This window comes from Pimephales promelas, chromosome 4 (genome assembly GCF_988280905.1).
Source record: "Pimephales promelas chromosome 4, fPimPro1.hap1.1, whole genome shotgun sequence".
Taxonomy (NCBI): Eukaryota; Metazoa; Chordata; class Actinopteri; order Cypriniformes; family Leuciscidae; genus Pimephales; species Pimephales promelas.
Window position 1 is genome coordinate 31492163 of NC_142772.1, and position 16580 is coordinate 31508742.

Genomic DNA, 16580 nt, shown 5'->3' on the forward strand with positions numbered 1-16580 from the left:
AACGAAAGGGGTAACACTGTCGTTTTTTTTTCGGGTCGAAATTTTCAAGTTTGATATCTCAGCTCTGGAAGGGTCTAGATCATCCATTTTTGCACTCAGGTCAAAGTCTCACAGCCCTCTACCATAATCCAGAGTTTTGAGAAGATTGGAGAAACTTAATTTTTCGCCCAAAAATGAAAAAAAACGAAAGGGGTAACACTGTCGTTTTTTTTCGGGTCGAAATTTAGAATTTTGATATCTCAGCTCTGGAAGGGTCTAGAGCCTCCATTTTTGCACTCAGGTCAAAGTCTCACAGCCCTCTATCATAATCCAGAGTTTTGAGAAGATTGGAGAAACTTAATTTTTCGCCCAAAAATGAAAAAAAAAACGAAAGTGGTAACAATGTCGTTTTTTTTCGGGTCGAAATTTTGAGTTTCGATATCTCAGCTCTGGAAGGGTCTAGAGCCCTCATTTTTGCACTCAGGTCAAAGTCTCGTGGCCCTCTATCAGAATCCAGAGTTTTGAGAAGATTGGAGAAACTTAATTTTTCACCCAAACATGAAAAAAAAAACGAAAGGGGTAACACTGTCGTTTTTTTTTTCGGGTCGAAATTTAGAATTTTGATATCTCAGCTCTGGAAGGGTCTAGATCATCCATTTTTGCACTCAGGTCAAAGTCTCACAGCCCTCTATCATAATCCAGAGTTTTGAGAAGATTGGAGAAACTTAATTTTTCGCCCAAAAATGAAAAAAAATGAAAGGGGTAACACTGTCTTTTTTTTCGGGTCGAAATTTAGAATTTTGATATCTCAGCTCTGGAAAGGTCTAGATCATCCATTTTTGCACTCAGGTCAAAGTCTCACGGCCCTCTATCAGAATCCAGAGTTTTGAGAAGATTTGAGAAACTTAATTTTTCGCCCAAAAATGAAAAAAAAGAAAGGGGTAACACTGTTGTTGTTGTTTTTTCGGGTCGAAATTTTGAAGTTTGATATCTCAGCTCTGGAAGGATCTAGATAATCCATTTTTGCACTCAGGTCAAAGTCTCACAGCCCTCTATCAGAATCCAGAGTTTTGAGAAGATTGGAGAAACTTAATTTTTCACCCAAAAATGAAAAAAAAAACGAAAGGGGTAACTGTCGTTTTTTTTTTTCGGGTCGAAATTTAGAATTTTGATATCTCAGCTCTGGAAGGGTCTAGATCATCCATTTTTGCACTCAGGTCAAAGTCTCACAGCCCTCTATCATAATCCAGAGTTTTGAGAAGATTGGAGAAACTTAATTTTTCGCCCAAAAATGAAAAAAACGAAAGGGGTAACACTGTCGTTTTTTTTTTTCTGGTCGAAATTTTGAATTTCGATATCTCAACTCTGGAAGGGTCTAGAGCCTCCATTTTTGCACTCAGGTCAAAGTCTCGTGGCCCTCTATCAGAATCCAGAGTTTCATGAATATTGGAGAAACTTAATTTTTCGCCCAAAAATGAAAAAAAACGAAAGGGTTGTAACACTGTCGTTTTTTTTTTTTTTGGTCGAATTTTGAGTTTCTCTGATCTTCTTGAAACTCTGGATTCTGATAGAGGGCCATGGGACTTAGACCTGAGTGCAAAAATGGAGGCTCTAGACCCTTCCAAAGCTGAGATATTGAGATACCACGTAGCATTTATGCCATTATAAATATCTCAATATCCCAGCTCTGGAAGGGTCTAGAGCCTCCATTTTTGCACTCAGGTCTAAGCCCCATGGCCCTCTATCAGAATCCAGAGTTTCAAGAAGATTGGAGAAATGTATTTTTTTCGCACCAAAAAAAAAAAAAAAAAACCACAGGGCACTGTCGTTTTGTTTTGTTTTTTTTTTGGTCGAAATTGAGTTTCTCTGATCTTCTTGAAACTCTGGATTCTGATAGAGGGCCATGGGGCTTAGACCTGAGTGCAAAAATGGAGGCTCTAGATATATCAACCCGGTCACACTAAATGCTCTGCGAACTCTGCGAGGAAAAGACTGTCATTATAGAACACTAGTGAAGACATTAGGCATATTAGGCATGACACAATAGTTTCAAAAAGCATCAAAGGAAGTGAATCAGATGAGTTTGTGATCACGGCATGTAGATTCAGACCTTCACCGATGAAGGTTTGTTATTTCAGGATGACTTGAATGAGGTTAAAAGATGAAAGAGATTGTGACTGAGCATGAAGAACTTTCTTTCTGAGTGTCCTTAATTTATTTTATTCATTCGATCTTTTGGGCCAATATGAGTTTGTTTTTTCGACCATAAGAGACATTCCTACAGGGAACCTACTGTTTATCTGTGTATGTAAATATATTTATGACATACTAATATACTCCTTGTAAGAACTAGAGGTCTGGAAGTGTTTTTTTTTTTTTTTTTTTTTTTTTTTTTTTTTTTTTGGTTTTATATACTTAACAGAGTCTGGAAGTATTATTTTTTTTCATTTACTGCTGCCCAGAAGAATCTCCGTAACATATGCAAATGTTTTACAAGACAAAATAAAAGAAATCACACAAATAAACAAAACCTTTTTTGGAGTGTTTGCACACCCTTGAATCCCTAAATCATCCAAACTGGACATTAACAATTATAGCCATTGTATACTTTCAAACAAAAATTGTACAACAGCAGTCACTGGGTTAGTTTTATTATTAAATATAAGCGTCTATTTACTAATATGCAGCCTTTAGGTGCAAATAAGGTACACAACTGTTAAAAAATTTGGGGTCAATAAGATTTTTCTTTTTTCTTTGATAGAAAATACTTTTACTCAGCAAGGATACAATAAATTGAATGAGTTAAAACAGGTAAAAGTTACAAAAGATTTCTGTTTAAAATTAATTCTATACTTTTAAACTCTATTCTTCAAAAAAAATCCTGAAAAAAAGTATCACGGATACCACAAAAATAATATCAGCATATTAGAATGATTTCTGAAGAATGAGACTGAAGAGTGAAGACTGTGATTGAGAAGGAAACAATTAAGAACCAATAGTACAGGATAATGAGTGAAAATTAAGTTATTTTATCTTCCAGAATAAATGTGAACATGTCAAAAAGTTTCCTCAGGACAGTATGTATGTATGTACGGCCAAGTATGTATGTATATATATATATATATATATATATATATATATATATATATTTACACATACATATATATATATATATATATATATATATATAGATTAGTGACTATATATATATATATATATATATATATGTATGTGTAAATATATATATATATATATATATATATATATATATACATACATACTTGGCCGTTTTGAGTAAGAATAATTCAATGATTTATTCATAATCAAGAACTGAAAACAGAGAGAAAGAAAAGCCTGATTAAACACCACAAACCAGACGACTGTGCTAGATCATAAAAAAGGCACATCTAAAGGCTAAATTAGCAGATATTAAACAGAAATGTGCACACAGAGTCTTTTCCACTCTCACGTCTCAATTAAACTCTGAGCTGACTCCACACTTTCCTTGGAAACAATGGCAGCCTGACTTTTATTTCCCCCCAGGCCCAGACACTAAAGTGTAGAAGTGTGGCCATGTACAATGAGCTACAATAAAAGGATGAATGCATGAGACACAATCCCGCTCATGGGGCACGAGGCCATCCGCATTTCCATGACTGAGAGAGAGGGGAAGAGTGGCCACACAAGTGATAAATTCCATCAGAGGATTTCCTGAATTTAATTTTCCCATCTAAAAGGCTTATGACTGCAGCTCAACAAGCCATTATTTCAGCTCCACGAAGATGACAACATGCACTGGTAGGCACGCACACACAAATACACACTGCACCATCAACTGACCCAAAAGTTTTCAAGCCAATAACTCACGTTACGTGTTGTTTCCTATGAGCAGGGTCCATGAGCCGCAGTGTGTCTCTGATCACACCCACTTTCACCTCCTCATCTACTGGACTCGGTACATATTCATACACACCAGGTGACACCTGTAACATACAGTATGGTGTCAATGATCAGCATACTAACAAACTCATGTTTACATCCTCAGTCTGTAAACAAGAGTGCAGTCAATGTTTGTTGGGGGTTAGTAAGATTCTTTTATGTTTTTAGTAAAAAAAAAATATGTTTTAGTTTTTGTTGGTTGGTTAGTCTTGTGCTAAGCAAGGCTACATTTATTTGATGTTTGAAAAAACAGATCTATTATGAAATACTATTACAATTTAAAGGCACACTATGCAGGAATTCAGTTTTTGTCAAACAGCGACCCCTAGAGTCACTACGGAGTACTTGTATTTAGTGTTCCTGTGATAAATACCACTCGCGCAGAGCGTCTCTGCCATAGAGCACAGTATTAGTATGGTGTTCCTAATAATCCTTTAGGTGAGTGTGTGTGTGTGTGTGTGTATATATATATATATATATATATATATATATATACACACACACTGCTTTTTTTTACAGTTGCTTTTTTTACAGGATACTATATATTTTCTGTCACTACTGATCAGTTTAATTCATCCTTGCTAAATAAAAGTATTAATTTCTTGAACAAGTAAATCTTACTGACCCCAGATTTTTTTTAACAGTAGTGTATATACAATGTTTGTTTTTTTTTTTGTTTTGTTTTTTGGACATGTACCATTGTACCATGATGATATAATCTATAATCTTTACAACAGTTCTGCCACAGTACCTGTTTATTTCATATCATGTTCAAAGAACCTCACCTCCTGCTCGTGTTCAATCCTCATGCTGGGATTGGCATTGACCTCTAGTAAAACAGGCTTCAAGTTCTTCATCAGCAGGATATCAAAACCCAGGATCTAAAATTGGGACACATCATCTTCTGTTATTTAGATTTTAATGACTTTGAAAACCAGCGATTTGCAGAGGATTAGGGGTCGCCTGCTGAAGGAAAAACATAGTTAACAGCATATGGGTGTGTGCTTATTCTATGCATTTGAATGACCTGTATGTGGGACACCTAAATGCAAACCGCATCACAAACACAAAAGAATTCATTGTAAATATACCTGGAAACATGTCGGTCCTGGTTTTCCAGGCGGTATATCTGCCTGGTAATACACCTTCAGTTCAGGCACAAGTGCAATTACTGTCTTGATAACCAAAGCAATAATGTCTGACCAGACCTTCTTGATGTCCACTCCTTTAGATGCTATGCGATAGAGGACGCTAGAGAAGGTGCGTTTACTGCCCGTGCTGCAGCTGTCGGAGTGGACAAAGTTCCCGCTGTGCACATTCAGGGAATAGTTGGTAAGGTGCATAAAAACATGACTAAGGTTCTTCTGGCTGGGTTCTTGGTAGGGTTCTGTGCAGAACCTGGACAGACCCTCTTTAGCAATGTAGATCTCTAAAGGCTCCAACGAGCGGACCAGAACATAGAGCCGGATATCAAACTTCAACTTATCGATGAGCAGGGGTTTCTGGATATATTCTTGAACAACGGCTTGTTTGATCTGAGAACCTGAGATAGCCCGAAGGTCAGCAGGGTCACGGATGAGGTAGATGCCGTCGCCCTGGGATCCGCTGTCCGGTTTGACAATGAAAGTGGATTTGAGGGTTGAATCGTTATCCTTCAGGAGACGAATCTTCCAAAAAAAAAAAACAAAAAAAAAAAGAGGACAAAAGTAAAAGGTGCACAATCATTTGTTTTTCAAATATGCTTGCAAAAAAAAACAAGGAGCCTTTTGCCATCCTTTGCAAAGAATTAACCCTCATTTCTACTCTAAATTCTGTCCTTAATTATATATATCAACCAAAAGTGATAATTTAATTGAACATTATTAATAATTTTATTTTTGACTTTTCAGAATAGCTATAAATACATATAACTTACAAGTTATTTTGAGTAAACTATAAATAAAAGAAAAATCATTGTCTTACTAATGTGAGGGTCTGAAATGGTTAACATGAACACTATTTAGCGGTCTCCAGTTAAAGGAGTAGTTCACTTTTTAAAAAACTTTTGCTGAAAATTTACTCACCCCCATGTCTTTCTTTCTTTCTTCAGTCGAAAAGAAATTAAGGTTTTTGATGAAAACATTCCAGGATTTTCTCCATATAATGGACTTCATTGGGAACCAAACGGTTCAAGGTCCAAATGAGAGTTTCATTGCAGCTTCAAATGGCTTTAATAGGGATCTTATCTAGCGAAACCATCAGTCATTTCAAAAATAAATAAAAAAGTTTTATAAGCACAAATGCTCACCTTGATCTGTTCTATGATGAGCGTTCGTGACTCTCCTGTTCATCAAAATGAACAAATCTTTTTTAGAGTCATGACTCGAAGCTAGATAAGACCCTTATTCATCGTCTGGTGTCGTTTAAAGCCCTTTGAAGCTGCAATGAAACTCTCATTTGGACCTTGAACCGTTTGGTTCCCAATGAAGTCCATTATATGGAGAAAATCCTGGAATGTTTTCATCAAAAACCTTCATTTCTCTTCAACTGAAGACATGACATGGGGGTGAGTAAATTATCAGCAAAATTTTATTTATTTTTTTAAAGTGAACTACTCCTTTAAAGAGCTCTGAATGATAACAAGATTACAAAGTAAAACAATATTGATCCAACTGTTCTGCTAAAAAAGGTAATACTTTTTTAAGGCAGTGAGTGCTCTTGACAGTACGCTAATAGAATTATGGTTAGCAACCTAAACCTTATATTTCCTTAATTTTCCTTTCCTTATATAAACCTTAACTAATGCAATGGTTTTCTTCAGGCAGAATGCATTAGCAAATATTTGTTTCTGCTCCCTTTTTGAAGAACCTCCTGCAGATCTTTGCTGCCCTCTGCAGCTTTTCTCATTTCTAAAGTCTTGCCTCACTTAAGCTCAAAACAAAATATGTACATGTAATAATAAATATAAACAACTAATAATTTATCTCAAAAAGAGAAATAAAGAGTAAAAACTTGATTTAAACTAAATTGATTTAACCGGACAGTGTAAGAGAAAATCCCCTTTAAGCAGCTCATCTGAGCAAATGAAGCACACAGCTAACCGTGACATGCAGAAGGGGATTGAAGATGCAAATCCCGTAACTATAAGATCCTGTAACAAACTTGTCATTCACAATTAGCTTTTTCTGGCCAGTGGCCACTAAACTGCTTAACCTGGTTTGACTGTGATTCTGTCTTGACCAATTACTACCACAGCATAGATACACCACTGAGAGAAACATTGCAGGGGACGACAGCAAATAGAATAGACTTTGACTAGGTATCTAGCAAGAAGAAGATGTGGCTCCTGTAAATGTCCTAAAAAGTCTTAATACCATGTCCTAATCGAGTTTGTCACTTCATTTCATTGAGCTTGTACCTGTGTGGAGAAGAGCTGGTACTCTTCGGGCAGTATCCAGGAGCGTGGGTAGAAGTTGTACTCCTCCGGGAACAGCTCTTGCATGGTGCGCACAGCACGACTCAGGTTTATCTTCCGCAGCATCTCTATCATTCCTGCTGACCGAACAGGACAGTTGATGAGAAAACAGTGAAGTCTTAGAGAAACTGTACAAAGGTCAGAGAACGGATGCAGTTCCCCATCATTCTATGGCCCTACTGGGACATTATTCTCTCAAAAAGATTTCCCTATTTCCCAGCAGTTTCATTAAATCACTTGTTCATTTGATTTCAATAGCTTCATAGCACACACACTGGCACACAGCTTGGAAATGCTGTCTGTGTGAAAGCAACTGTCAATACAGCTATGAAAACAGCCATATTACATCCAACCCATGAGTCAGCAGCCCTTGAGACTCCTTTATGGCTCCACTGCTGAAAACTAAAACAGTCCAGTGATCAATACTCATCAAATGATTGAGAACCTGCCTCGAAAAGTAAGCACAACATTACTTACGAACTTTATTTCAAAGAAAATGTGTCTGATAAAAGCTAGTCCTGGTTTTAATTAAACATTTTAATTTTAGAATTTTATTTCTGTTTTGTTTTTAATATATTTCATATTTTTGGTTTACTTATATACTTGGTTTCAGTTTTAGTAATTATAATTAGGAAGCAGATGAACACTGTTCTTTGAAACAAGAAACAAGTAAATGTGTCTGTTGCTTGTGTCGACCTTACTGAAATATCACTCCATGCCCAAATCAGTGGGACGTCTTCAACAACCCCACGAACAGGTCAGATCACTGTGATCCAATGTTTTTTTTTTATTTATTTTTTTTACTTATATATATATATATATATATATATATATATTGTTATATCAGTGACATTGAAATTGTTTGTTGGGAATATGAATAAAATGACTGAAACAGTCCCAATTACTAATAGTACTGTCCTCATTAACTCTTTCCCCACCATTGACGGAATTTTCCGGCTTTCCGTGTTTTCACTATTATATGGTAGAGAGCGCTATAACACATCTTCTGAAAGAGTACAGAATCTCCTGATCAAAACACAGGCAAAAAATGAGCAGAAACAAGCAATAAAATCATTGCTTATGCAGGTTGAAGTCTGCGATTTTCTCAGTTTTTTTTTACAAAATGTTGTTTTTAATAAACTTACCCACATTCAAGTGTTGATTAAAAAAAAGAAAGCATGAATATCTGAATAGTTTGGTGGGTTTTTTGGGGGGTTTTTTTTAAGTAGACGCTCGGTTCTTTCTTTTAATATATTGAATCTTCATTTAATCATACAACAAAATATTCTGGGGGCTATGAAAGTTTTGTGATTCTCAAAAATTCTTGCCAGCAACTTTTTTTTTTAAATGCTGGAGAGTATGACAAGATCTCTAAAGACCTACTTTTAGTTAAGTTTACCTGGGAATTTGTTGACTTGCCCAGAGACGATGTTCTCATTGTCATGAAACGAGACACCGTGCCAGTAGATATCACAGGCTGTCCGCCTACCTATCGGAAACTGCAGGATCAAAAGAAAGAAGAGAATTGAGGCAAAATACAGGAGGAGAACTATCAATGGGCTAAATGCACGCATAAGTTCCGCATTTGACGCAAGGATGCTCGTCAGTTTCCGGTTGGGGAGATTAAAGCGGAGGAAAACCGAGGATAACGGGATTATGACAGAGTCTTCAAAATTTACAGTCCTACCGTCTTTGAAACGAAACTTTCATACGTTAGATGTAATTTTATATATAGTTATGTTTATTTAATATAATTTTAAAAAAGAAGCACACAACGAGGGGTGTCTGTTTTGTCTGTTTTTGTGACTAACGTTTCTTTACTAGAACCATGGAGTATAAAATTCAATATAAATTCTCGGTATTGCATTGGACTCGACAATCAGCGGAAGTTATCGAGCATCCTTCGACCTTCACCGGAAATACCGGCGTGCATAGAGCCCATAACAACACAATAAACATTTCATACCCTACTTTTGACAAGGATACAAAAAACAATACATTTACGACTACTACCAAAATAATAACAGCTCAGTTCTGCAGGAGTCTTTTTTTCATTCATTATTATTTTAGTAAACAACTTTATTAAAAAATACTTCTACAACAGCAACAGTGTCAGTTACAGAGGCATTGTTTAGATATGCGCCATCATTAATTTATAGCCAAGCTCATGTGTTCATACACATAGACATAATAAATACATAGACGCCCTATTGGCCGATTTGAAACGTTGCTGCGATACGTCAACGCGTTTTGCGGAGGGCAAGACTGCACTGTAATAAAATGCAAGTAAAACGCTGAGCTGCAGTTTTTCTGGATAAAAACATAAATTACATTTATCAACTGATTTCAGTGGTTTATACGTGATGTAACATGTCGATAGTTACACTTATAAAACTTTTTTTTTTTAACAAGGAATTGTGGTCAAACATCAGAAGTACTAGCCGGAGTAAGGCGGGGTACATGAGCGTTGGGCCCCTGGATCTCCAAAAACGTCAGATCAAATTTTTAAATAACCGCTATCTTTACTGTATAAATAAACCACAGATTTGAGCTTTAAACATATTTAAACAACTACATTGTTGACTGAAAAACTATTAAAACTACATTTCTTGACACAATAACAGTAGTATTTTTAAATTTTGCGTCTTTTCTCCTCTGAACGTTACTATTACTAATTATATCATGACCAAATACAACTAGAATGTTCAGTCTTGCTTGTGTTATGAAAGATAATTCCTTGAGACCTGTTTTCAATTGTGTGGCAATTTTTACAGCCCAAAGCAGCACACGAAACAGGCATTTTTCTCAATTCTCGTTTAAATTCTAGATCTCATTGTAGCAGGATTGATTCTGATTGACTGTCAGTGTTTTTTTTTTTTTTTATCATTCATCAGCTGGATATCATTCATCGTGCTGTTATCATTATAGCTGTGGTGTGAACTGCTATACTTTACTGGTGAGAATGATTTTCAGAACTATATCTTTATTGTTATGTTTATAGTTCTCGTCCTTGGTGTGAACAGGCCTTTACACTGATCACGTTTCTGAGACCCTGTATATGTGACTAGGCTATAGTGTGTGCGTAGCGTGATGCAGATCAAGGGCACTAATCAGGATCCAGGTAGTGTGCTTAGTATAGGCTAGGTTACGTGTATTGAGCTATATTCTGGGGGGGATTATGTCACTGTTTAACAGACTAATGGAGGAGGTGTTCCTATATTGGTCACCTAGTGCACAGAGGAAACCTAAAATCTGTAATCAGATAGGAGTATCCACAGGTTTGAAAACAGTCGTATACAGTAGTGAAAATGTCCCCACTAGTGCTGCCACTATATATTTGTCTGTAATTAATCGTGATTAATAGCACCCAACATTAAAATATGTGATTTCATATTGTAATACATATTTTCACACTGAATATTTTAAATGAATCTCTTTACATTCATATAAAAACAACATAAAGATGTTAATTTGTTTAATTACATATTTTACTAAGTGCTATGAAGGCAGTATCAATGAATGCTGTTACTGATGTCTCTATTAAAAGGGATTTTTCTTGGGATGAAATGAGTAATTATAGCCATTTAACAGTATAATTGAAAGCCATAATTTTAGCTTTTAACAGGCTTCAATATTATAATAACTTTAAAAGTTTTATTTTCACATAATCTTCACATAGGCCCATCATAATAAACACCACATTCAGCTGTGCCTTTAATATAGTGTATTGTAATAAGTGTATCTGTCAATATCGCCTCTCATTCAAATGGAGATCAGTTCATTATTTCTTCACCAAGATAAGAAAATCACTAGTTGTAAAATATGGTATCAATATTTTTATGTGAGGATCGATCCTCAATCCACAATTAAACCTGATTGTCTTAATCACTGAGACACTGACAGGATCAAAACAGGCAGCCAAACAGAGCTTGAAACACTTCCAAAGAGAAGCACAAGATGAACATGGCTGATCACATGCGGACCATGCTCAGTCGCCGGAACAAAAAACACAATGTTTTTTTTTGTTTTTTACTTGTTGCATTATGTTTTAATAAATATTGAGGCAGGGTAAAACTGAACTGGGCAGTACATTCTTTGGATTAATATTCACACATCTGTCAGATTTAGTGACCACCAGCACTTATTGTTAGTGTACTGACTGCACTAATGGCTAGTTCTTAATTATCTTTATTTAGACTGATTTCAGAATGTCACGCAAAAATAAAAAAATTCTGTCAAAATATTAGCGTTACTTTTGTTTGATAAATTAGTTGGATGCATCATGATGTATTGCTCCCAGTAGGGTTAGCAAAGACTCTAACGCTCTGTCAGAGTTGCAGTGGAGCGGGTCAGGAAATGGGAACATGCCTTTTCAATCCAATCACCTTTAGCCTTAACTAAATTAAGTTACTAAGAATTGTTTAGCAAAGACACGTGAAACTGTCATGAAACAATGAGAATAACTAGTGTGACAAAATCTTAAATTCAACCCACACTTTATCATCAATGCATCTCATTAATCATAATATGTCCTTTCAAAAAGCACTATCCTCATTCCTCACTAAGGGAGTTTTAACGTTTTATTTCGATCGATCGATCAATCGACAGACACACAGATCGATAGATCATTATCAATGTTGAAAACAGTTTTGTGAACATTTTTTCAGTATTCTTACAAGAATAGAACGTGCAAAAGAACAGCATTTGTTTTAAATATAATCTTTTGTAACATTATAAATGTTTTTACTGTTACTTTTGATGCAATTAACGCATCCTAACTGACCCAAAACTTTTGATGAACAGTAGTGTAGTATAATGTATAAAAGCTTTGTTCTTTTGAACTTTCTATTCATCTATTTGTAGATGATTTCTATTCATAAGAATCCTGGGGGGGAAAAGTGCACAAATGTTATTAACATTGATAATAATAAATATTTCTTGCGCATCCAATCAGCATAGTGGAATCATTTTTGAAGAATCATGTGACACTGAAGACACATATCATACACATACACAAGTTACTTACAAGAACATGTCAACTTATTCTGCTAACCCTAATCCTAAACCCGCACTATAATAATACTCTAAAGACAGTTGTTTGACATGTAGTTGCAAAGTTATTAGAGTTAGTTGACATAGTCGCAAAAGTTACTTGTCTAAAAGTGTGCTATCAAAATAAAGTGTTACCTTTATGATATTTACAACACTACCAGTAACAGTTTTAAAAAGGGATTTTTCAGTCACTATTATTCACAAACAGGCTCTGCATTTTTCCTGGAACACCCAAACTACCTACTAGATGTTTTGAATGAGTCATGTCATCGCTTTTCGAGAAGAGTCTGAAAATGCCGGCCTGAGCGGCTTCAACATGCTGTCTATCAGAGACATAAAGCACGTGAGGATTTCGGTTACACGTTATTTTAAGGTGACTTGGTTACATTGTACTCACTCAAATAAGTACCGAGTAATATTAATGAACTACGTGCACTTACTATAGTTATGATTAGGGTTTGGTTTATACTCAAACGCTTACAGTTTATACTTTGTCTCTCACTGCCACAATTAATCTTTGGATCAATATGTTTCTAAATAACTTCCAGGAAATGATAGTCTTCAAAACTTTTCAAAACTGCAGGTGGGAACTCCTCCTGCCCTTGAATCAGCCTTTGTTGTAGCAGACAGGGGAAAAAGGGGTATAATGGATACGCTTAAACTTGAAACCGACCTTTAACAAGGCAGCTTTGAATTACAAAGACTCGTAATATTTCAGTGGAGTTGAGTAGAATGGGGTGTAGAGACATTCATTCAGCAGGACCGTTCACTACCTCCAGCCTGCCAGGTGTTGTGCACCACACAGATAGAATTCATGCATGGTATAGTTTGACAGCTTATCAATGTATTTATGAGCATTTCTTTTTTTAATGCAGAGTGACTTCACACAAACGGTCGAGTGTAACCATATACGGGTGTTCGTCAAGTTTGGAAGGACAAGGTTAAAGACTGGTAATGTCTGTTGAAATGTATAGCTAAAAGGCCATGAGTAAGTGTTTGATTACATTGTGAGAGCCTAAAGAAGGTGCAGATACGTTCAATGGATTCATCTAGTGGATATTAATATAATAATATTACGAAACAAAGAATAGCAGATAGACAATTCCAGTAACAATTCCAGGCAGAATTGTTTACCTTTGAAATACTTGGAACAGTGAGATTTTTCAGTGACAAATAAAGACTGGAATATACACTGTAAAAAAAATAGTCTTGGTTTAACTTAAAAAAGTAAGTAACCTGGTTGCCTTAAAATTTTAAGTTGATTGAACTGGAAAAAGTGAGTTAATACAATGAAGGAGATTTGTTTAATCATCAGAAACTCAAAATAATAAGTTATCTCAACTAAATAAATTATTTAAGTTGATTTGACAAAAGAAAAAATGTTGTGATAACAAATCTTGAAAATATTTTTTTACAGTGAACAGGCTCCACACTTGGTATACATACAATTGCAGACTTTGAAAAGAGTTACAGAGAAAAACTGCCCTTACAAGTCTTATAAGTCTTTCCAAATACAACAAAATTATACAGAAACCTGTGCCATGTTGCTAGAAGACACATAGCAAATTGTACACATAGCAATGTGTTTTAAAATTGGCTCAAAATATTAGCTTAATATTTTGAGCATTCAATGCAAAAGTTGTGTGGTATATTTCAGCCTTGTATGTCATCATTTGAATAAAACAAGGGCAAATGAAAGATCTACTACTTCCTTAAGTAAATATTTAAGGGTCTTGAGGGGTGACATCAGGGATAACTGTAGGATTAAAACAGATACTCGTTTTACATTGAAGCAGTTAAGCTTCTGTACAGGTAGTGTTTCTTCCACTGGTTCTTACACTTTTTGACCAATATACTGTAGCTAGACTGATTTGCTATGGAATCAATCAAATAAATATTTGAATTGGTTTGACTTTTGACTGATGCATTCAGTATTATTTAAATTAGAAATCACTTTGTCTTACGAGTTTTGAAAGAAATACCAAGAAAATTAAATATAAGACTTAAAAACATAACTCAAAAATATACATTTGTTAAAGTAATGTAGAAATGGCCTTCAAGATGTATAACATTTCCATAAATTTCCAAAAAAAAGCCTAAAAAATAAAATTTTAAGACAGTACACGTATTAACCGGATGTTTTGTTCTAACTATCATTTTAAAAAAGTGTTCGACATAAATTACACAGTCAGACCTAAAACTTTAAGAATTTTTAAATTGGGTGAGATTTTTATAATTAGCATTATTAGCATTATCATTAAAAAGACTACAATTGCCTGATTTGTTAAACACATTAACTCACATCCTTGTGGTTCTAGTCCTTATTCACCAACTTGTTGTATGATGTATGTTCTAGAACAAAACGTGAAAGTCTCTTCAAAAAATGTTGCAGACCTTATTTTCCTGATAAATCAAAAACTGATATTTAAAACCCCAGGAAGGAAATTCTTTGGAAATGGTTCCAAAGTACTAATTATTTCCAGGTTTTATGACTACAAACTGAACAGCTCTATATCGATTGACAGTTAAAAGGTGACATATTATGCCCCTTTTTACAAAGATGTAATATAAATCTATGGTGTCCCCAGAACGTATCTGTGAAATTTCAGCTCAAAATACCACCCAGACCATTTATTAATAGCTTGACAAATTTGCTCCTTTTTGGGTGTGAGCAAAAATGCGCCATTTTTGTGTATCTCTTTAAATGCAAATGAGCTACTGCTCCCTGCCTCCTATCAGAAGAGAGCTGATCCAAACACAAACTTCAGATTTTCCGATGTTGTGCCAAATTTCTGACCCCGCCAAATTATTACCCCCCTATTGGTAGGATTAAGATTAGTTGTGGGGGTCTGGGGTAGGGGTTAGAATTGGGGGTGGGGATAAGATTAGACAATCAGGTACTGGCTTCAACAAGGGGGTAATAATTTGGTAGGGAGTCAAAATTTGGCAAGACACCGGCAATAACAAAACGAATGAATAATCTCACTCAAAATTTCAAAAATAACTAGCAAAGTGCAGCCTTAAGGAGTGACTCAGGAAGAGGTTGCAACTTTTAGACAGAGACCTGGACGTTTCTGAATGGTTAGTGGATTGGATACATGTAGTTGTTGGAGAGTTGTTGATTCATTTCAGTGACTTGTTTGCATGCGCATAATTTGCACGGGGGTTAAGGGGGTTATGACTCCCTCAAAAATCAGATCCAGCTAATATAACCCCCCTCCAATATCACTCCATCATTCAGATTAAAAAAAATATAAAATATTCTGAATGAATACTGTTGTTCGTTTTCTTTAGTAAATTAATTTGCCAGCAAGAAAGATAGTATTATTTTTTAAATAATGTAATATGTAATACTCTCCGCCCCCTGCAATGAATAACTACTTGGTATTACCACTTTCTTTACCAAGTTTGTTCAGTATTTTGCGCAGTCGCAGGGGTGAATGGCTGGAGAAAGCCGACAGTGCATGCTAACGGATGGAAAGATGAAAAGGACATTGAAAGGCAGCCAGACAATGATTTTTCATTATTGGTCGACACCAGCCAAAAAGAGGGAAAATCGTAACCAAACGGAGGTATTGCTAAGTTAGCCGTTAAGTTAGCTCAGCGTTTCTCAAAGTGTGGTGCGTGGCCCACTGGTGGGGAATAGAGGCTAGTGTTTAAACACTTAATTTAACTACTGTGTCATTGTGGCATAAATAGTCAGGTGAACAGCTGCATTTACGTTAAGTAACCTAAATCAGTAAAATTAAGTATCACTATGTAATTCTAAAAAAAATAAATTATTTGCTTTGCTCCAACTTTTGCCATTGCATTAAAACTGTTACACTGTTGTCGCTTGCGAAAAACCAAATGGCGGCAGCATGGATGGAAACGTGCAGATTAGGGGCGGTAATATTATAATAAGATCCCCTTCCTAGGTCAGAAGGGGAGCAAAATCTGATCGGCTTATTTTTTGACATGCTTGCAGAGAAAAGAATACCAAAACAAAGTTACTTTTCCATCCAAAACCTTTTCTACAAAGTAAGTCACTTTTCACATTTTATGGGTTGGTAGGCTATGCACCAGGGACCCAGGCACTGAAAAGGTCAGATTTTCATAATAAGTCAAGCCAGGCTACTTTAATATTAATGGAATAAATAATTACTTTTTTAAAATC

General features: G+C 35.5%; 1 protein-coding gene across 1 annotated transcript in view; it reads right to left on the reverse strand.

The window, feature by feature from the left end:
• The window catches only part of ttll11 (tubulin tyrosine ligase-like family, member 11), a 92120-nt gene that overhangs the window by 74317 nt on the left and 1223 nt on the right, over nucleotides 1–16580 (reverse strand). Inside the window, exons 2-6 of the mRNA XM_039658224.2 lie at nucleotides 8772–8871; nucleotides 7316–7449; nucleotides 5010–5585; nucleotides 4704–4799; nucleotides 3847–3962 (exon numbers count right to left, since the gene is read on the reverse strand). Coding sequence (XP_039514158.2) covers nucleotides 3847–3962; nucleotides 4704–4799; nucleotides 5010–5585; nucleotides 7316–7449; nucleotides 8772–8871 — 1022 coding nt within the window. The remainder of the gene's footprint in view (nucleotides 1–3846; nucleotides 3963–4703; nucleotides 4800–5009; nucleotides 5586–7315; nucleotides 7450–8771; nucleotides 8872–16580) is intronic.